Consider the following 23751-nt stretch of genomic DNA (forward strand, 5'->3'; position numbering starts at 1 on the left):
TAAGAACAGTCAAAGAAGGAAAGAAAAAAAGATAGAAGGTAACAGAGGCATTAGGAGATGAAAGTGCCAAAATACAGGGATACGGTGCTGCCAGCAGGTCAACCTGTACCTGCAGGGCGAGTGCATCAGCAGCCAGATGATGCCTTCAGACTCCTGATACCCCAAAATTGCTGCTGTGCCTTGGGCTGGATACCAACAACTTGGGTTCAAGTTTCCCAAGAAATCAAAGGCCAACTGTTAGGTATGTGAGAGCCACAACCCACAAACCACCTCCTGCTCAGTTATACATAATAAGCAATACAAAAGAGAGTATAGGGGAGATTGTCTGCCATAGAGGCAGGGGAGGGGTAGAATTGGGGGAATACTGTGGACCTTGGTGGTGGGAGATGTGCAATGGGGGAGGGTTTGGTGATCGATTATTGTATGATAAAATTCAAACAGGAAAGCTCCATAACTATCTCAAGGGGATAAACAATAATAATAAAACATTGTAAAATTAACATTCTGGGAAAAAAAGTAATGTGGAGTTCATGTCCAATTCAATCAGCCTAATCAATGGCTGAATAAATAGCAGTACTCCTACTTAATCACTTCTTATCACTTAACTTCCCGTTAGTCGTTGATTTGCTCGGGCGGGCACCAGTAACGTCTCCATTTGTCCCTATCGCGTGCTAGTGTAGACCAATGGCATCTGTTCGCTCCGGGAACATGAAGGGCCTCAAACGGATCGTTCATGATCTTGATGAAGAAGTCTGACCATCTGGAAGGTGGGCGGCCACGCGGTCTTTTGACATCCCGTGGAATCCAGTCGGTAACAGCTCTAGTCCAGCGGTGGTCTTTAAATCTCATTACGTGACCAGCCCATCTGATTTTCGACACCTTGGCATATGAGACAGCGTCCCTGATTCTTGATCATCGACGGATGTCAGAACTCAGGATTCTCTCTCTCATTTGAGTGAAACATGATATTCCAAGCATAGCTCTTTCTATTCTTCTTTGGGAGACCTGAATAGCGTTCTCATCTTGTTTGCGTAGGGCCCAGGTCTCTGAGGCATATGTTAATGCAGGAAGAACAGTGGAATCAAAGAGATGTGCCCGGATCTGGAGGTTCTTCGTCCTCTTAGCTATTTCTTCGACGTTCTTGAAGGCGTTCCAAAACGCTCTCTTCCTCATGCGCAGCTCGGGTGCCAGGTCATTTGTCATGTTGACCTCTCGACCTAGGTAGACATAGCTGTTGCACTCGGAGATGGTCGTTCCATTGAGAGTGAATGGGGTGTCAGGAACAAGGCTGTATCTCATAAACATTGTCTTCGTAAGATTCAGCTCTGTTTAACGTTCATTGATTTAAAGAAGGCCTTTGATTCTGTTGAGACGGAAGCGGTCATTGAAGCCCTAGCCAATCAGGGCATTCAAGCCCAATACATCAGGATCCTCCGTGAGCTGTATTGCGGATTCACTACCAGGATCTCACCATTCTACAAAGAAGTGATCGTTGATGTCAAGAGAGGGGTGCGGCAGGGTGATACCATTTCACCGAAACTCTTCAGTGCCACCCTCGAGAAAATCATGCGACGACTGGAATGGGAAGGAATGGGAGTGAAGATAGATGGTCGGCAACTACACCACCTCCGCTTTGCTGACGACATTGTTTTAATAACACCAAACATCAGTCAAGCGGCACAAATGCTGGCCGACTTTGACTGTGAGTGTGGAAAGGTAGGACTACAGCTGAATCTTACGAAGACAATGTTTATGAGAAACAGCCTTGTTCCTGACGCCCCATTCACTCTCAATGGAACGACCATCTCCGAAGTACTCCTACATTATTAATTAAAAGAAAAAGAAAGTGCCAAAATAAAGAGGGATCCAGGAGATGCTGGAGGACATGTAACCTCCTGGGAACAGGAACTCAGCAGTCACTGGGCCAGATGGTCCTTGACAGATGAGCTCCATGTTGATTACATTGGCTGCCACACCATCCATGGCAAGCAAAAAAAGAGGCACTATGAGACTGAGTGTTAGTGGGTAAGTCCATGGTAAGCCCAACATCAGGAATGGAGGTGGGATGGGAACTGACTCAGGACACGCAGGAAAACTGAGGTGGCAGACTGGCAAGGGATACAAAAGGTCCCATGAAGACAGAGTAGGTGCATGGGGCTGGAAAGGGGTTCCCTAGAGCCCCAGCACATACCAGACTGTCAGAACAGCAAACCAAGCCTAGGCTCATCTGGGGTCCCAAGTAGTACTCAGAGCCCAACTCGCAATAGCTTGGCTTTACATGAACTGGTGCACAAGATTTATCTCATAAAATTATGGCCATGAATCAAAGAGCTCAGTATATCTATTGAGATGTCTTTGCTTATTTAGTCTCAGGAAAGAAATTTAAAACATATTCCTGATTTCTCAGTGATCCTCTACCTGTTTACTTCATTGTCATCATCCACTCTTCAGCAGGAAACTACCTCTGACATGGCTGAGCTGGGTCTGCAGGGACAGTTTCAGTTTCCATGGTCACTCTGGATCAAGCCTTGTCAAACCAGGGGCCTCCTAACTGATTAGCGAAAAATAGGGCGTTTGCCTTACAAGCGGCCAACATGGCCGACCCGAGTTCGATTCCTCTGCCCCTCTCGGAGAGCCCGGCAAGCTACCGAGAGTATTCGATATGCCAGACACAGTAACAACAAAGTCTCCAATGGAGACGTTACTGGGCCCGCTCGAGCAAATCGACGATCAACGGGAGGGCCTTCTTGTCCATATTTTTTTAAAATGTGCATGTTTTGGTCATCTCATTAAAATAGTGACACCTCTCTATATTTCAAATAAATATTTGCTCAACATGTCAAACAGCGTAGATGACCTGAGTTATATTGAGTCTCTTGGTATAAAAATGAAGATAACTTTTCTGTCATGTAAGAACATGCTTATATTATGCCTCTAACCTTTATTTATTTATTTATTGTTTTATTTAATTTAGTTTTTTTTAACTTAAACATTTCTATTTTAATAATAGGGGGCACATACAGAACTGGGTATTTGACATTTAAAAATTTTTTTTCTTATTTTAACGAATCACAATGAGATAGTTACAGACTTACAAAATTTCATGATTACATTTTCAATCAAATAATGTTTGAGTATCCATGCTTCCACCAGTGCCCTTTCTCCATCACCAATATTCCCAGTATCCCTTCCGCCACCACCACTCCATCCCACCCTCCACCTCTGTGGCAGGCACATTCTCTCTCTCTCTCTCTCTCTCTCTCTCTCTCTCTCTCTCTCTCTCTCCTTTTGGGTATTATGGTGTGCAATGCAGGTACTAAGTGGCCAGTATGTTTGGTCCAGAGTCTACTTTTATCATGCATCTACCATCCCAAGTAATCCCTCCAACCATCAGTTACTTAGTGGTCCCTTCTCCATCACAGCTGCCTTTGCCCACAGCACAAGAGATTGGCTTCCAAGCCATGGAACAATCCTCCTGAGCCACATCTCTACTATCTTTAGGTGTAGTCTCCAATTGTGTCACTTTATATTCCACAAATGAGTGCAGTCATTCTATGTCTGTCCCTCTCTTTCTGACTCATTTCACTTAGCATGATACTCTCCATGTTGATCCACTTATATGCCAATTCCATGACTTCATCATTTCTAACAGCTGCATAGTATTCCACTGTGTAGATAATCCAAAGTTTCTTTAATCAGTCATCTGTTTTCAGGGACTCAGGTATCATGTCATCTGCAAATAGTGAGAGTTTGATTTCTTCCTTTCCTACTTGCATCCCTTTAATAAATTTTTCTTGCCTAACTGATATGGCAAGCACTTCTAGTACCATATTGATATAGTAGTGAGAGTGGGCATCTTTGTCTTGACCCTGATCTTAGAGGGAAGGCTCTTAGTTTTTCCCTATTGAGGATAATGCTGTTCGTAGGCTTGTGGTAGACCACTTTGACTATATAGAGGAAATGTCCTTCAATGCCCATTTTGCTGAAAGTTTTCCTCATAAACAGTGCTGAATCTTGTCAAATGCTTTCTCTGCACCTATTGATATGATTATATGGTTTTTATCTTTTCATGTATTGATACGATGATTATATTGATTGACATGTGAATGTTAAACAATTCTTGCCTCCCTGGGATGAATCCCATTTGGTTGTGGTGTATGATCTTCTTGAAGAGTTGTTGAATTGTATTTGCTAATATTTTGTTAAGGATCTTTGAATCCGTGTTCATCAGGAATATCAGCCTGTAAGTTGCTTTTTTTGTGGTGTCTGTGTTTGCTTTTGGTATTAGGGTGACTAGTGCCTCATAGAAACTCATAGAATTTCTGTTTCTTCAATTTTCTGGAAAAGCTTGAAAAGGACTGAAAATAGGTCCTCATTAAATGTTTGGAAGAATTCATTAATGAATTCATCTGGACCTGGACTTTTGTTTTAGGGAAGACTTTTGATTATTGTTTCAGTTTCCTTGATGGTTATAGGTCTATTTAGGTATTCCAAATATTTTTCTCTCAGCCTTGGGAGGTTATAAGAATCCAGAAATTTATCCATTTCTTCTGGTTCTCTTGTTTCGTGGCATATAGACTTTCAAAGTAATCTCTTATGATCTTTTGAAATTCCTTGATTTCTCTTGTGATGCCCCCTTTTCATTTCTGATTCGGTTTATAAGGGCTCTCTCTCTATCTCTCTCTCTGTCTCTCTCTCTCTTTCTCTGTGAGTCTTGCTAGTGGTTTATCGATCTTGTTTATTTTTCTCAAAGAATCAGCTCTTCATTTCATTGATCTTTTGGATTACTTTTTGGGTATACATGTCATTAATGTCGACTCTAAGTTTTATTATTTCCTTCCTCCTGCCTGATTTTGGCTCATTTTGTTGGCCTTTTATAAGATTTTTAGCTGTGAAGTCAGATCATTTACAGGGGCCCTCCCTTTCTTCCTTCCTGAGAAGTGCTTGAAGAGCTATAATTTCCCCTTCAATATTGTTCTAGCTGCGTCCCACAAGTTCTGGTAGCTCATATCTTCTTTCTCATTTGTTACCAGGTATCTTTTGATTTCTTCCTTGATAGCCTCCCTGAGCCACTGCTGTTCCACATTGAATTGTTTAATTTACAGGTGTTTAATTTGATCCTCCATATCTGTGTGTGATTAACTTCTATCTTTAGTGTACCACAGTCTGTAAAGAGTTGATACAATTTATATCTTTCTGATTTTATTAAGGTATGTTTTGTAGCCCAGCACGTGGTCTATCTCAGAATCTGTTCTTGGAATCTCTCCAGGGTGGTAATATTTCACATGAGTTGCTATAATTCACTGCTTCAGGGAATTAAATACATCCTCTATGATTCCCAGCAAAAAAAGCTCTCTGAAGTGTGAGCCTGTATCTCCTGGACTTCTTCCCAGAGTCTCTTTCCTTTGCTAATTTTTCTCAATACCCTTTAATAAAGCATAGTCTTGACTGTAAATATGTATTTGGGTTTGTGGGTGATCCCAGAGGGTCAGCTTGTAGGAGAAGTCTTCTTCAGGCCTGCTAGGAATACAAGAAGCGCTGCAACCCCCATAAAGAAGGACCCTGCCATATCTATTCAACTTCAAACCGATAGAAACTAACATGGTAACTGCAATAGATTAAACCACTAAGTATGTGTGACCTGTTCCAGTGTTGATAGAGAGCCAATAAGGAGGCAAGATGACTAAAAACATATGATTTTCATTAATAAATAATGTAAATATTTTAAGGAAATTATTTGACATCTTAAGTTCATATTAACAGTTCACTTGGAAACAACCACCTGGGAAATGGTAGAGTTGCCTTGGGTAAGGTATATGGAAAAACAGTCAACGCTATAAAAGGGCCAGGGAATAACCTCAGAGATTCAATTAATAAGATTTATTGATTTGAAATCAATTGGGTCCACAGACCCAGAGAAGATGACTCATGTAAGCCATGGTGTGGATGCTGAAGATGCAAGGAAGAAACTCCTTCTAAAAGGAGCTCAGAGTGTAGAACAGAAGCAATCCATTTTTCACTAGAGCTGCAAGGTCCAGTTAGCTGAAGAGATACAAAAGCATGCAGTGTGATGAACCAAGAAGAGAAATCTGAACAGAAGATGTGGTTCAGAGTACACAATTGGCATCCATGAGGCTGAGTTTAATGCCCAGCACTGTCAAAAATAAATGGCATTCTGAAAAAGGCTCTACTCACTGCTTATATCAGCCAACACTATTTCTGCTCAGCTCTAGTCTTCATGAAGTACTAGGGTTCCAAGGAAGGAAGGCAGGGAATACGTGCAAATGAGACAGAGGCCTCACCAGCTTTTACAGAGTCTGCTGTAAAAGTTGATGAGGTTGCTGATCCACAGCCAACCTCAGGTGCATAGTCTAGAATAAACAGTACCAATGCTGTAGACACTACTTCACCAAGTATGTCTGCTCTGTGAGCAAACTGTCATGTGATGATGCCAACCAGGTACTGAAACCCTTCAATTTTCTTGGTTGGATGGCAAAAATATGAAACAAGGGATCTAAGTTATTAATTTTCAAAATAAATACAGCTGTGCTCAACCTAATGGAATCAATGATGGACAACATATATAAAAGTGTTTCTAAATTTCTATCGACTTATGAGGCAGCTTACAGTGTTGGTATACAGCAGAAGCAAGAGAAAGCTATGAATGAGGAATCTTATCTCTTCTCTTCAGGAAGTACCTTCTTCAAATGCTTTGTCAGGAACATGGAGAATTAAATACACTATGTCATTTCCACCACTGCAAATCACACATTTCTTGACATATCTCCATCATTAATTGGTAGTATATAAGTCTTGAACAAAAGTTCTCTATATAAGCAGATGTTTCATTAAGATTTGACTATCATTCACTCTTAATTTTATCCTGACCATGTTTGGACATTGTGGCCTAGACTTAGCTCATTAATATCTGCTTCTAATAATCCACATAGCAACTGTTTATCGGGAGGTTCTGAACAAGTACATGTCGATTCTAGCAAATCTCCTTCCACTTTGTTCTTTTATCTAGACAATTGATTAGTTCTTATTTCAATTTATATTAAATATAACTAATAAGAGTTCCAAAGATTAAAAGTAAACAGACAATCATCTATTAAGTTACAATAAGTAAAATTATTCTAAAGAAATTCAAAAGAGATCATTTGTTATCAAAGTAATATTATCATCTGCTGCCTGTTAGCTTTATATATAAACAACATTGCAAGGAAATAAAGACTTTTAGACTTTCAACATGGTAATGAAGAAAAAAATAAGTATACAACATTCTTAGCCTAAGTTAAATGGTAGTTAAACCACATAATTCTTATTGTGACAAACACAATCACAACAAAATTTACCATTTTAAGTTGGAGAAGACATCTCTAATATTTCACTATATTATAAAAATGTCTACTTCTAGTTATTTTATAAATTACACACAAGCTGTGCTTAAAATGCCCCATGATACTTATAATCACTTGCAAATATTTCAAGTAATTTAGGAGTCTCTGTTTTTATAACTTAGCTGATAAATTTGCAACAACTTGTAGTAGCTGGTGTAAATCCTACTCTGACAGGCTGTTTTTCAAAACAGGAACATACCCAGATGCTTTCTTCTCGTTGAGACTGCTTCCAATTCCTCCCACTATCACTGAACATCAGTAGGTAGCTGGTCACCCAGTCAGAGCTTCCATATCCTCCCTGTGTGGCCACAGCTGTGACTGTCATTCTCTCTCCAAGGTCAATTTGTAGCCACTGATATTGATTTGACACAAGTGGGGTCCAACCACCAGCTCCTTTTCATGAAAATAAAAATAAGAAAAATGGTGAAGAGAAAAAAATATATATATACATATATATTTGTACTGGCCTATAGGAATGTGATCATAAATAAAAATCCATAGAATTCAGTCTCAAATTCTAGCATATATAAGTCTTAATATTTACACACGTAAGCTTCTTGAATGTAAGATTATTCTGAATCATCTTTCTTACCCCAGTGTCTGATACGAACACTGGTTGACTGTGGATTGTTCATTGGGAACCTAGTTTTCTGTTTCTCCCAAGATCTGAATATTTTCCTTGTAAGAAAGGCCAGGTCAGTAAGATTCCAGAATATGATAGAATGATGTTGGTCATATGCATGTTCTTTTCATGGGACTCCCAAACACCAGATACTTAGTGTTATAATACAACATGAACTCAGTGAAAGCGTATAATCTAAAATGCTGTACTGCTTTTACATTTAACTTGAAGCTCTGTAAGTAAGGTATAACACTTTTCATTGGGGGAGGAAGTGTTCACTTAGAAGGAAGTACTCCCAGGGAGTATCCTTCCCTGCAGTTTGTCCACATTCAGATTTGGTCCAAGGCCTGAGGAGGCCTTGATACTCTACACCTGCTTTAATGACCAAACTGATAATCACCCAAAACTTTCTTATCTATTTTTACTGTTTTCTCTTAAAGTCCCACCTAGTGTTTTAACTGGGAAGTTCATCTTGACTCGAGCTGTGGTTTAACTAACAGTTCCTATTACATGGGACTATATACATATCCACTGCATTCCCTATAACGATAGTTACCAGCCATACAGGTAATTAAAAACAAAGCTTAAAAAAATAAATGTTGGCATTTATCTAATCCTTTGAACTTTGTGTATTTTCAGTAAAGTTTTATTTATTTATTTATTTACTGGATTTGGGAACACTCCTAGCAGTGCTGAGGGCTTACTCCTAGCTCTGCACTCAGGAATCACTCCTTGTGAGCTCACAGGACCATATATGGTGCAGGGGATTGAACCCAGGTTGTCCACATGCAAGGCAAGCGCTTACCCATTGTACTATTGCTCGAATCCCTACGTGTAAAATTTTAGATAAATATTTAAGTCTCTGAGAAATCATTAAATGTCCTATATTCTGGTTCACTAAAGTTCTAGAGAACAACAAATTATACATTTTTTGTGCATTTCACAATCTTTATCTGTCATTTTAAATGTTCCCTGAAGCTAGGAAACACCTATCATTTGTGCAGATAAGCAAAGGTAATAAGAGTGAAAGAAGCACCATGTTGCCACTTATGCTGGTTAGAACTGCACCAGTCTCCCTCTCAGAGACAGCCACATCTCTGCCAACCTGTCTTCAACATCTGCAGGAAACAGACCTTGAATATTTCACATTTCCTAACTTTGGTGAAGAGAACTTGTCCATGTGAAAATAAAGGTATCTGATTTACCAGTCACACCAATAAGTAATGGAACCAGAATCCCCTGTGCTAAGGGGGCCAATTTATTACAGAAGAATAGCATGGCCATGGGTGATCCCCACATCCCTGTGTGCTAATCTGAGCACTCACTCATTCACTTGTCACTGAGATGAATGCTTCTTTTTCTAACAGTTAGCTAAATATTGCACGTTACCCATTGCATGCGCAATATTGGGTCTGGAGCGATAGCACAGCGGTAGGGCGTTTGCCTTGCACACAGCCAATATGGCCAACCTGAGTTCGATTCTTCTGCCCCTCTCGGAGAGCCGGGCAAGCTACCAAGAGTATCTTGCCCGCACGGCAGAGCCTGGCAAGCTACCCGTGACGTATTCAATATGCTAAACACAGTAACAACAAGTCTCACGATGAGACGTTACTGGGCCCGCTTGAGCAAAATCGATGAACAACGGGAGGACCGTGACCGTGACCTAGCTAAATATTGGCTAGAATGAGAAGATAACATGGATATTCACCTAAGGATCTCAGGATACAGTGTTTTACTAACAGATAAGGGAGTCCATTATTTTGGAATAAAATCAAAACAATATAGAGTAGCAAAGGTTTTGGAGGGTTCACTTGCCCTTACAAGCTGGTAATATGGATCGGTGTTGCTTAAGCCAATCTGCTTGCACTATTCAATGCTACAAATATTCTGGAAACTCCATATGGAAACTCAGCGTGAAAACAGAGCCCAGTAGTGCATAATTATTATTCTGAAACACTGGTGCTTAAGGCACAGAAAAAGCCACTTGCCGCTCTACTTCTTCTACTGCCTCAAGTCAGATTGCCTCTCTCTACTGCCTGCTCCTTCATACAGCCTCAGACCCTTAGCTAACAAATGCATCATGATTTATACAAATGAGATCATGCATAGCTCAAGGTTCTAGAGCCTGGAAGTATCTTTCCTAGTCCTGGCAAAGTTGTGAGAGGCATGTGAGGTGCAATGCAAACCCAGCAAGAGGATGCATGAAGTACCTAATAATTCCCTTCTGTACATTTTCATTCAACAGAAGACACTCAGAACACAAAAGTAGGCATCACTGCCATTGCTTCCCTAGGAAGCACTGCTGAGCTTTCTGGCTATCTCCTTATGTAATGACCTGTTGCCTGCCACTTTCTACTAGAGGTGAGAGTATGAATAAATACGAAGCTATCCCCTGTACAAAGTCAGACCCCACACTCTGCGTGTTACCACTCTCTTAATCTTCACTCATCCACACACAGCACTGGCTATCTGATCACAGCTTTCCAGATTGGGGTGTGTGTAAACACACAAAAAATAAAAACAGGACGGGCAAGGGGGCGGCAGTGGCCTATCTCCCGCCATCCGAGTTTGGTACTCGCAGGCTGTTTCCCCACTCTAGGGAGGTCGATGGCGATGGTCATGCAAAGGAAGGAAATGGGGGCCAGGCTGGTTGGTCTTAGCAGCAGTTTATTACATGGAAGAGATGTATGTCATGGAGGCCCCAGGATCTCTCAAGCACGTGCTCCTTTGTTCTCTCAGCTTCTGTCCTCAGCCCCATCTTCCCAGGTTCTCTGACACACTTGTCCCCAGAGAGCCCTGAAATCTCCCTTATATAGATCATAGTGCCTCTAAAGGGCGCAATATAGTGATGTCATCAAAAGGAATTACAGAAAGAACATTGAGGTGGCAAATCATACATTGTTTCTTTACATCCACATTGTTTCCTTAGATCCACAGGCCAGTAATCCTGGCCTCCCTTTTTACAAGCTACAAGCACTTGGATTTGCATCCCAAAGACCAGCCTGGCTAGAGCTGGGAACCTACATCCCAAAGATCAAGCCTGGCTAGCACCTGAGATCTGCATATCCAAGGCCAGCTAGGTTTCTGTGAGAAAGGGGAAACTGCCTCAATATACTGAAATCATTTACTGAAGGCAGTTTGAAGGGGAGAAAGTTCAGTCTCATCCAAGCTAGTCAGGACACACAGGAAAACTGCTTCTAGGACAGATTCTCATTTAGCAGATCAACCCACCCTAGAACAGATTTCCCTGGATGTGTTTCTCCTCTCCTTGTCCGACCAACATATAAGCATACATAATATAAATCATTTTGTATGGACACAGTAAGAAATACTTTGAGCTTATAGAATTGCTCTCCCAGGACCATCTCAAACTCAGACTGTAGTGCTCAGGCCAGATATCTTTCCTATTCCTAGCAGCAGGATCCTAGTCTCGTCGTTACTTTTGGATCATGACAGCATTTGCCTATGATCAAACTCTTAACTTATAGTTAAGAATCGTGACACCTTGACCTGGCCCATCTCGATGCCAGGGTAGCACATAACTTACCGGCTTGCCCTGGTTCCATCCAGTCCCACGTCGGGACCCTGCCCTTGGGGTGCTAGGAAGTGAGGGCAACTGAGGCTTAAGTTGAGAAAGTAGATGCCCTGGAGTGAATAATATTCAAAGCCAATCAACTCCTAAGTTACAAAGCATAATATTAATTAATTGTCTTCCTGTATCTATACAAAAAAGGACATTGCAATAAAGTAAACTATTCCAAAGATATAAGGAGAGGAGAAAGTCAATATTAACTTATATTACAAGTTCAGTGTCCTAGAAGGATGAGACCTTACAAAGTGGTTGGGGAAAAGAGCACAGAACTCTTTACGGACAAAGTAATGGGAGTGACTTGGGAGCAATATGAAGGGTGCAAACTGATAAACCTAAACTCCGTGTACTCCAACAGGGGTGGAGGAAGGGTACCCTTTAAGATTCATGGAGGAATATATTAACAATTAGCTCCTTTTTTATTCTTTACTCTTCTTAAGAAGAAAGACCCACGTTTTATCAAATATTTTGCATTGCATGCCACTATATTTGTATACTAGAAGGAAAGTCTCTCTCTAGATATTTATGATTGCTTCTGGTACTTTCAATGGGTTCATACACAGGTAATGAATGCCACATGTCCTGTGGGAGAGGAAGGCTAAATAAGAAACTCTCAGCTGGGGTTTTATTAATCTGGCCGCGGATTATGAGGACAATGATCATATGTCTGGTGGCCACTTTAAGACAACATAATGAGGAGGAAAGCAAAGCAAACACATTGTTAGGGTGGAAAGAGCAGGTGTTCATCATGTCTGCTCCTGCAGATGATGAGCAGCCCCAGGCAAGAGGGACAAGGAAGCAGTTTCTGATAACCCTATTCAGAGATCTCTGCATTTCACATGCTGGGTTGCAGCCATGCTCCTCCCCTGCCACTGTCGCTGGGAGACGCTTAAGTATTTGTCTCAGCTTTGATTTCTTAGGAAGCAATTCACGTGAGTTACTTAGAATTTGTGGCTATTGTGTTGTGGAACATGAATAAATCCTGCTACTGGACCTGTCTAGGTATGCCATGATGCCTCTCTCCCGAGTCACCTTCAATTTCTAACAGTCTGACAGTAGAAAATGGCTGTTCCCACCCCACTCCCCAAAAAGTGCATTCATAAAGGAGTTACAATTACATGATCTGTTTCCTTGTGAATCAGTTTCCTGAGCAGAACAATGATATATCCTATAATGACTTTTAAATGGGTGGTCTTAACATAAAATAGAATGTGCAGTAAATTTACTGCAGAAATTGCAGTAACTCTCAGCAATAACTAAGGGAGAGGCATTTTGTGATCGCTCACATGTGACTTGCTAAAATTGTGTGAGCAATATCTCAGGGGCACCTCTTAAGGCCCGTTAGTATTTAACATTTATTACTGTAGCTTTGTGCATAAAATAAATAAGAGACAGACTGCTCCTATGTGTTTGCTTTGCCTCTTTTCTGAATAGTTGCTAAAAAAGAGAGAGGAGAGCAACTGAGATGATTTGGGCTGTCAATTATTTGTTTAAAATTTTACATTGATTAAAGTTTAAAATTATTTTGCTGATTTCTCCATTTGAAAGTAAAGAAAAGTTGTCCAGCAATCCTGTAAAGAATCTGAATGCATGTTAATTATTCATTTATAAAAGGTAAGGTAAGGTAAAGGCCCTCCCGTTGATCGTCGATTTGCTCGAGCGGGCCCAGTAACGTCTCCATTGGAGACTTTGTTGTTACTGTGTCTGGCATATCGAATACTCTCGGTAGCTTGCCGGGCTCTCCGAGAGGGGCGGAGGAATCGAACTCGGGTCGGCCATGTTGGCTGCTTGTAAGGCGAACGCCCTACCGCTGTGCTATCACTCCAGCCCTCATTTATGACTGTATAAAATGTGTGACTGAGTTCATTTGTTTATAGCCTGTGAAAACTTCATTTTTAGTCCTGGCTCTGCACTCAGAAATTACTCCTCATGGTGCTTGGGGGATCATATGGGAATCGAACCCAGGTTTGCCAAGTGCAAGGCAAATGCCCTACCCATTGTGCTATCACTCAAGCCCCTCCAATGTTCTTTTTCTCCAGCATAGTGACCCAGAATTTCCCACAGACCGTTTATCAAGTCTTATAAATTAGCTGAGAATCTGGGTTAATCTGATTGGAAAGTCAACAAAGAAAGAAGAGGAAGTTAAGTCCAGAACAAAAGCTATGGCTTGACTACTTAGGAAAGCTAATAAGTATCAAGGTCAGACTTCAGGGAGGGAAAAAATGTTATAGGGCAGATTCCAAAGAGGAACTGGTGATGTGGTGTTTCCTGGAACATTCATTACCAGGAAAATACCCACGAGGCATAGACACCACAGACTTTGGAAGTAGGACTCATAGAGCCCACAGTTAAAGCTGACAAACTGCCCCTCAGAGATCAGTCACCAGCTAAGACCCAACAGAAGGAACATCAAGCTCCAAAGGTCATTATTCTTTTATCTAAATTCTGTCTTGGAAACAATACAAAGATAAACTCTCTGGAAGACTCTTCCATACAAAGGAAAAAATATAAGGTTGGAAAAAGTAAAAAAAATTCTCATCTGAGGTGCCATAATTATCCGGGCTATTTAGAGGAGAAAAGGATGGACAAGCTCACCTCCCTAAGGTTGGTGACAGCACAAATGCATCTTGGGACTTTGATTGTGCCTCAGCTGTACTGTAGACTCCCCTGTGTTAACTTAATGTCTCTGATGGCTACAAAAAGTCTTGCAAAATCAGAGCAGATTAGTTCTATGAGACACACAAGTGACACTTCAACAGCAGAACATTTAAATCTGCCCACTAAGCATTTCCCTTCCCAAAGGCTGCCATAACACATTTTAGGTACGTTTGAATTAATAAAGCTCCCTGGAGCCAAGGCAAAATTTCAATGCACAAGCATACTTTACAAGAATACTTGAATTCAAGTACAATTCCCACACCTCAGATGCAGAGTCATTTGTAAGTTAAAAAAAAAATCATAAAAGTAATAATGGCCTAAAAAGAAAATGGGTATTCACCCTAATAGATCAAAAAATGTTTACGAAGTATAGTAAAACAGATATTACAGATAAAAAGATCTTACATAAAAATTTTCCTGTATACTCATATATCTTCACAATGGGAGGACAGTGACAGTGACTCATACATCTTCATAAAATATCTGACTATGGTTAGAGAGAGTACAGGAGATAGGTAATACATATTTTGCATGCAGCCAATTCAGGTTCAAATCCCTGGCAACACAAATGGACCATGAGCACTTCTAGGAGTAAATTCTGGGCAGAGAACCAGGAATAAGCCTTGATGTACCATGAAGCACTGTTGGATGTGGCCCAAATATCGGAAAAAAAACCCAACTCTGGTTTATTGTGATTTTCAACCAGTCCTTCCAGGCTCCTGTCCTGTGGATATCAGATAGAAATATACAAGAAGTGTGCCTCTAGTCTTAAAAATGAAAGAATTGTTTACTATCATATGTTTTGTAGCAAGTACTTTTATTTGAGCTGGAGCAATACCACAGCGGGTAGAGCGTTTGCCTTTCACGTGGCCGACCCGAGTTCAGCCGACCCGGATTCAATTCCCCCGCCCCTCTCAGAGAGCCCTGCAAGCTACTGAGAGTATCACGTCCGCACAGCAGAGCCTGGCAAGCTATCTATGGAGTATTCGATATGCCAAAAACAGTAACAACAAGTCTCACAATGGAGATGTTACTGGTGCCCGCTTGAGCAAATCGATGAACAGTGGGAGGACAGTGCTACATTTCTACTTTTACTTAGTATTCAAATTCATACCATGAGTTGACATATTTTGATGTTTACATTTATTATTTGCTCTTTCTATGCTTTTTCCTATTCTTTGTTAAAAACAGTGATTTGATGTATAGTCCTATTTTGGTTATTAGAAAGTTATACTCATTATAGGGCTATGTTACAAGAAAACATAAAATTTCTGGTAACCAAAATTAAATTTTTTTCTTTAGTTTATCATTTCTCTATATCTCATAAAAGTATATTATAAACTTTTACACCTAATTATATTTTGAAAGTTAAACATAAATCTCTATATGCTGAGATTAGTTTCTAAAATATTTACTGATCAATTGTATTGGGAGCATTAGAGGAAGCTTTTCTTGCATTGACTGATTACAGTCTGTTGCTCAGGGTCTCAGTATGGGAGAGATAGGAAACTACAAAATAAGTGAAAACAGTGAGGCAGTTTGATTTACTTTGTTTTTCAAATGAACAGTTATTTTACAGGAGGAAAATTCAGTTTTGGTAGAGATTATAACATGGCATACACAAATGTCAACTGTAGTATTGTATATAGAAAACCTTTACGATGCTATAAATCAATGTTGCTTCAATAAAAATTTAAACAAATAAACAATGCAGTTTTCTTTGATGTGATTTTTTGATACGTTCAAAGCAATCCCATCTGCACAGTCACCAATGAAGTGAGCTGACATGATAAGGCTCACGCATTTTAGCAGCTTGGTGGTGATTTGTGTTTATACAAGCATTTCTGGGCACCAAAAATAGGGCAAAATGTTTCTTCCTAGTCAGTTCCAAATAACTTCTGATAAGGCCGGGCATGCAAGTTCCAACAAGTTGGAAAAGTTATCTGCATAGCTACTGATGGAGTTTCACCTAGAGTGACAATAATTGCAAAAACAAAAAAAAATTTTCAGAAGCAAAATGAGGGATGAAAGACCAGAATGGCTTACAATAATATAGTTTTATTTTCATTGGTTGTTTTAAAAATTTTGTCTGGAATAACTTGTAGTAGTTTTTTTTTTTTTTAAGGAAAATTGAAGGGGCCGGAGCAATAGCACAGCGGGTAGGGCGTTTGCCTTGCATGCAGCTGACCTGGGTTCAATCCCCGGCATCCCATATGGTGCCCCAAGCACCGCCAGGAGTAATTCCTGAGTGCAGAGCCAGAAATAACCCCTGAGCATCGCTGGGTGTGAGCCAAAAAGCAAACAAAAAAAACAACACAAAAACAAAAAAATAAATAAAAAAAGGAAAATTGAAGTCAATATTATAATGTGCTCTCATTTATAATACATAATAAGATTTCAACAATTTTATATAAGAAATTTTATCTGAGTTTTGTATGAAATATACTAAATATTTATGGAGAGAGACTTTCAGCCAATTTTAAACAGTCAAAACCAATTTTCAAGAACTTTCCATTTTTATTTAATGGCATCAATTTTCTTAAGCAGGTATAAAATAAGTGCATGTTCCCAAGCAAATGGAAGTGTATGTTTCCCATTCTGCAAACGGGCATTCAGGAACTTTAACTTTTCAACGATTTCTATTTCTTTGCATAAAAAGGCATGGGATATTATATCAGTGAAGACATTTTATTAGACATCTTATTTGTAACCCAACAACAAAGTGACTATTCTATGGGCACCAGAATAAATTTCTAAAACAAACTCAGGAGCACTTAGTCTGATATTGAATGAATTATCACTTCATTACTTAAATTCATATAAAACAAAAAAAGTACGTAAATTAGATGTGCAAACGGAAAATACATAATAGAAAATGTTAAATGTATAAAAGTCTAATTAATGTGATAATTTGAATTTTTAGTGTGTTGTAGCAATGATGATTTAAAATCACGAAATATGAAATATTTAACTTTAGGAAATAGTCACTGACTTAAATTTATATATGTATAAATTTGTACATGTATAAATTTATGCACATATAACTATAAAATATGACTAGACCAGACTATGGCCACCTTTAATCATCAAATAGATATAATAATCATATATTAGTTGCAAAATTCTTGCTCAAAACTATGATATTTGAGACACTTTAAATTGTTGGTAAAATTTATTGAAACTCAAAAACATCTAGGAAAAATCCAAGATATTTTAGAGAAATATTTCCTTAAAAAAAAAACTGAAAAAAAAAAGCCAACCATACAGTTCATTCAATTCCAACAAGTTTCTTACCAGAAAATTTTTAATAAACTCAAGCATCAGCATTTTTGAAGGTGTGTTCCCTCAATCCTGGGGTGATGGGAGAATAAGAAGAAGTTGGTGAAGTACCAGCTACTGCTGAGTCAAACTACACAGGTATGGAACCATGTACTTGGATTACAGGGTAACACAGCGTATGGAACCATGTATTGGAATCATGGGTTTGGGTTACAGAACAAGTAGGGGAGGATATGTACTATGGGGCATTTGATTATCTAGGGTCCCGTGAACTTCACCAGTAAGAAGAAAGACTCCTTTTTTTAATTAATTAAAGAGCTATTATTTACAAAGTTACTAATAGTCGAATGTTAGGAATTCAATAACTCCACACCAATTCCTGCACCAGTGTTACTTTCCCTCCACCGGTGTTCCCAGATTCCCTCCTCAACCCCAGCCCCACTCCACCCCCACCTGTCAACTTGATCAGCAGACAGGCAGATGGCCAGTAGGCACATGAAAACAAGCTCAGCATCACTTACCATCAGAGAAATCCGAATCATGAGATGCCATCTCACACCAGACTCCATGTGTGAGATACCATCTTGACTGCTAAAAACTGGATGTGGTGATGAGACTCTGAACCCCAGTGATATACCAAAGGTGCTGAAATAGATGAGCCCTCCTCCCCGCACCTTGCTCTCAGAGCTAAGTAAGGCTCACAGCCTTTGGGGCCTTCAAAGCCTCAGACTCTCCACACTGCCAGCAGCAGCAAAGAAGGACCCAAGGGTCCAAGCAGGGAAAGTGTCTCAACTTTGAAATCATACAGGTCTCCAGTGTACAAGCAAGCACCTTCACAGAGAAGTGTCTGTACATGCACCCAAGGCAGAAATCTGGGATTTCACCAGCCAGAGTCTTGCACATGCTGAACCTGGCCTCAGTCGCTCTATGGTCCCCTGTAGAATAATACTGGTTTGTCCTTTCCGCCTTGCCACAGGGGATTTAGGTTTATTGGGTTGCTCCCATCACAGTGCTTCCATTCCTCTGTGTTTATTTGTAACCTCTTTCTGTGTGCTCTGTTAACTTGTAAATATTGTTTTTCTCTTCTCCTTAAGTCCTTCGCATAGTTAATTCAGAGTAAAATCCTTTTTGTATGGACACAGAAAAACAGTTAATGCTATGTTTTTGTAAGCTGGGAATTAACTGACTCCAAATGAGAGTCAATTTGCGGCATTTGTTCTCTCAAGTTAAGCCTCAGTTGCCCTTACTTCCTGGCACCCCAAAAGCAGGGTCCTGATGAGGGACTGGATGGATCCAGGGCAAGCAGTGAACTACCCTGGCATTGAAATGGGCCTGGCCAAAGCACCATAGTACTTAACTTTAAGTGAAGAGCATGATCATAGACAAATTCTGCCATGATCCAAAAAAGTAATAACTAGATTCAAACCCTACTGGGTTAAGAATGATTAGTCTGGCCTGAGCACTGTAGTCTGAGTCTGTGGTGAGATGTCCTAGGAGAGCCACCCTACAACCTCAATCTATTTCTTACTGTGTCCATACAAAATAACTAATATTAAGAAGTAGAATTAAGATGTTAATTACGATGTTAATTAAGTTATTGGACTAAGGAGAGCAGAAACGCCCCTAAGTGGTATTTTGCCCATGAACAAAGGAAGAGCTTTCTCCTGCTGACTTTGCAACCAGGGTGTGGTGTCTAGCTCCAATGCAGAGTTGGAGAGAGACAAGAGAGACAAGGATAGCAAGGTGGAGTGCAGAGAGACTAGCAAGGGGGTCAGAGGGAGAAGAATGTAGGGGAAGAATACAGGAGTAGGCATGTGGAGAGAGGAGAGCTGTGGCTGCGAGAGGGAGTACAGAGAGATGAGCAGAAGAGACAGGAGGAGATGGGAATGAGGGGCAGTGTGATACTAGAATGGAGAGCTTAGTGAGACTGGAACAGGCGCGTGGGGGAAATGGAATAAATGGCAACTAATCATCAACCAACTTGGTCCTCGTTTCCTCCTTCATCCGCCCCATGGCATGGGCCACCCTGGGTGGGGGAGCAGCCCGAGTCCACCAAACACAGGCAGCGAGAGGGAGAGCTGCGCAGGGCTTTCCCCAGCTGCCCAGAGATTACACAGTCCTCTGAGTCCTACCAGGAGCAGTCACTGAGCACAGAGCCAGGAGTAAGTCCTGAGCACATCTAGGTGTGGCTCCCAAACAAGAACAAACAAAAAATCTGGCATTTAGACAAAAGACCAGTAATTTTAGTAAACAACAGTAGGAGTCTTTACAACTATATCCCCCTATAGCTCAGCTTCAGATTCCCTGGAGTGCTGGGAATCAAATGAGACCTGAGCTTGACTCCCAGCACCCAACAGCCTAAGCACCAAACTATCAGACCAAGTATTGCTAGAAGTGGTTCCTAGTGACCAAGAGCACCTGGAACAGCATATATATATATATGCTCAAAAAAAGCATATATATATATGCTCAAGGCACAGAAGTACATATGTATATATATATATATATATATATATATATACACACACACATTTATATACATATAATGCACTGTAGCACTGTCTCCTGTTGTTCATCAATTTGCTCAAGAGGTACCAGTAACATCTCCATTATGAGACTTCTTACTGCTTTTGGAATATCTAATATGCCATGGGGAGCTTGCCAGGCTCTGCTGTGCAGGCAGGATACTCTTGGTAGCTTGCTGGGCTCTCCGAAAGAAATGGAGGAATCGAACCCGGGTTGCCTGCGGGCAAGGCAAATGCCCTACCCGCTGTGCTATTGCTCCAGCTCATCATAAATTCGTACAATTAAAAATCACTAGTAGTTTTAGGAAAGGAAATTCTATGGTGATAGTTCAAGGCACAGAAGTACACATCTGGATACACAAATCCCTGTATCTAATTCCCTATAGGCATGGCCCCCAGAGCACCACAAGGGGTACTCTGGAGGACCCCCACCATCAGAACACTCAGTTGGCCAAATTATCATGGAGTGCCCTCCAGAGCCCTTAAGTGCTGCTTGGAAGCATCCCCTGCTCCAATAAAGAAAATTCTGCAATATGTTACAACATAGATGAGTCTTGAGTACATAATGCAATATGAAATAAGCCCACATTTACAGTTCCACTAATATGTGGTCTTTTGAAGAATCAAAATCATAGGTACATTACATAGAATGGAGACTACCAGGGGCTATGAAGAAGGGAAAAATGTGTAATTCATTCATGAGTACAGAGTTTCAGTTTTACACAAAGTTAATGGAAACAGGTGTTGGTGTTGATTGCACAACAATGTAAATGTAGTTAATATCACTGAAAGAAGTTTGATGGTAAATTTTATGCTATTATCCATGTATATCTCCATAAAAATAGAATATTTTAGTAATGATAATATTCTCAAATATATACCAAGATATAAATACAATGGTAGTTCTTCTTTTTAAGTCAAATATAATAATAAGTAAAAATTATCCAGAGAAAAAGGCAGAGAAACTGGTAGGAAAAAAACAAACATCAAATATGCAAAGCAATGACAAATAGAAAAAGATGAGATGGTAGTAACTGAGTCCCATATACCAATAATCAGCCGAGGGGCTGGAGTGATAGAACAGCAGGTAGGGTGTTTGCCCTACATGTGGCCAACCTGGTTCGATTCCCAGGATCCCATATGATCCCCTGAACACTGCCAGGAGTAATTCCTGAGTGCAGAGTCAGGAGTAACCCCTTAGCATCACCAGGTGTGACCCAAAAAGCAAAAATAATAATAATAATAATCATCTGAAATACCAATGATCTGAACTCACAGTCACAATTTCTCAATGAAAGATTGGAGTAAACTACTGAAAGTGTGAAACTAACACAGAGACAAAGGCTAAACAGAATAGAGAAGTGTCTTTTCTAAGCTCAGCTGAGTACAAATCTGCTATTAAAAAGATGAAGTCATCCATGTCTTTGACAAAAATAAGAATGGAAGTTGAGGTGATCATGTGAAATTATCTGATGATTAATTTCCCTTAGTATGTACAATACAAATAATCAAAACAAATTGGCAAAATCCAACAAAACCAGTTCTTATGTGAAAACCATGACAGTTACCGAGGGAAAGAAAAGAGGGGCAGGAGAAAGAGGTAGAAGGGAGAATTAGCGTAATGAAATGATATTAGAAACTTTGTTGGAGGGTAGTGGTGAGACTTACACACAGAGGTGTGAATCTGTATTCATAAAATCTTACAGAATTGCTAACTCATCAAGAGTGTTCATTGTCTGAGACAGAAAAACTACAGTCACTAACATATCCTCATCTGCAGAGTATAACTCATAAAAATTAAATTTGGAAGATATTTTGTACCGATGTAGAATGATAGCTTATCATATTCTGAACTATTAGCTTTTGAAACTACAGGTAATGAAAATAAATTAATCTTTGTATCTTTTTCTCTCCAATGTTTTTGAAATTTCTCAGCATTATGGTGTTCCTGGGTGTTCCTTCCCGGAGTCCCTTGGAGGGGAGCGGGTTGAGCTTTCCTCCCCACCCCGACCAGGGCTACGGCAGCCGAAGACCTCCAGGACCAGCCACCACCATGCTGAGACCACTCTCCGCACACATGAAGGTACTGGCAGAGGGACAAAGCCACGCGGGTTCCGGGGCCGAGACCTCCAAGCCTACTCGAATTGGAGTCGAGCATCTTCCACCCAGATCCTCCAAATTCCAGTAGGCGGGGGTCACACCCACCACCTGGCCCCCTGGCGCCGTGTAATCCCATCAGCGGCCAAGACTCAGAGACTATAAAATCCAGATCCCGGATTACCTCATTCCTACTTTGGACAAACTTGCAGGCTATCCGAATGTAGCCTGCCCACAGGGCAGAGTCTGGCAAACTCCCCGTGGCCTACCAAATATGCCAAATACCAGTAACAATGATGGGTCTCATTCTCCTAAAGAGCCGTGAATATAATCTCAGGGCTAGGATGAAAGAGACGTTACTGGGGCCTGCTCGAGGCAATCGACGATTAACAGGATGATGAAAATGAAATGAAAAATGGTCATAATATCACTGGGGGCTTAAGTCTGTCCCTGCAATTTGGAAACCAAATACATAAGATGACTGGGTTTCCTTCAACTACATACATTTCTGACCTCGTTTATGAAAACCCTGGACAACCACAGGAAAACTTACATGTTAAGATAGTGTTAATCAGCACAGCAAGAGCTGTTATTTAATTGTTACTTGTCATATATTCCACAGACAACATTTACTGGAACAAAAGAAATAATGATGATGGGTGATTTGAGGAGTGTCTGGCCACAAAATTCTTCATGACAAAAGACCACAAGGGTGATAATGAATAATCTCCTTTCCCAGCCTCAATTCCTCAGTTACTTGTGTCCTAGTTCTCTTTCTCTGGGTCTAATGCTTTTATCACGGTCATTTCAGAGCCAAAGGATTCTTAGAATGGATATCACACTGCATCTTCACATCTCACTAATGCAATGCACTGGTCTATTTCATTGCCTTGCTGTGGTCATGGGATTGGCTCATTAGTTTGTTGTTCCCGTTATTATGAGTGTACTTGAATAGTCACTCTTCAGTAGTCATTCTTCTAAAACTAAAATTGGATGTTCAGATTGCAATTATTCTACAACTGCCACAATTTCCATCTGACTTGAGACTCACTTAAGACCATATTCTAACCATCTACAGGGAAGGAAGACATTCAAATAAAAATACAGAAATGATTTTTTAAGTTAGCAAAAGAGAATATAATGAACCTCTTTCTTCAACACTACTGCAATATAAAAAATTTTGAGCTCAAAGAATAAACATTTACTAAGATGGCAATTAATTCTCTCTCTAAAGATAGCCAGGATGGATAAGTAAGAAGTTGGTAACAAACTCACCATCTCTGCGATTAAGACTTGCAAACCCAGGGCCATGGCTAGGGGACAGCTCTGAGGAGCTGCTGAAGGATCCCCGGGGCAGGGTGGATGCCAGTGGCTCCTCACAGCTATCTGTGGAGAAATGATGCATTTAAGTTAATACCGTGATTAAAGAATCCTTCCTTCTTTCTCCCATCCCTCTCCCTATCTTTCTTTTTTTTTTTAAATTTTATTGAATCACCATGAGATAGTTAATAGCTTTCATGTTTGGGTTACAATCACACAATGATCAAACACCAGTGCACATTCCCCACCACCAATATCCCT

At 40.3% G+C, this 23751-nt stretch overlaps 1 protein-coding gene across 2 annotated transcripts in view; it reads right to left on the reverse strand.

Moving 5' to 3' along the window:
- The window catches only part of LOC130035380 (contactin-associated protein-like 3), a 197020-nt gene extending 173475 nt beyond the window's left edge, over positions 1–23545 (reverse strand). The window contains exons 1-2 of one of the 2 annotated variants that reach the window (XM_056127055.1): positions 23446–23545; positions 7600–7790 (exon numbers count right to left, since the gene is read on the reverse strand). In XM_056127055.1, coding sequence (XP_055983030.1) covers positions 7600–7725 — 126 coding nt within the window. In that variant the 5' untranslated portion in view covers positions 7726–7790; positions 23446–23545. Of the gene's footprint in view, positions 1–7599; positions 7794–23445 lie in introns of both variants that reach the window. The other variant, XM_056127054.1, reaches the window with a different exon arrangement.
- Positions 23546–23751: the final 206 nt, after the last annotated feature.

This window comes from Sorex fumeus, unplaced genomic scaffold (genome assembly GCF_029834395.1).
Source record: "Sorex fumeus unplaced genomic scaffold, SorFum_2.1 ptg000063l, whole genome shotgun sequence".
NCBI classification, from domain to species: Eukaryota; Metazoa; Chordata; class Mammalia; order Eulipotyphla; family Soricidae; genus Sorex; species Sorex fumeus.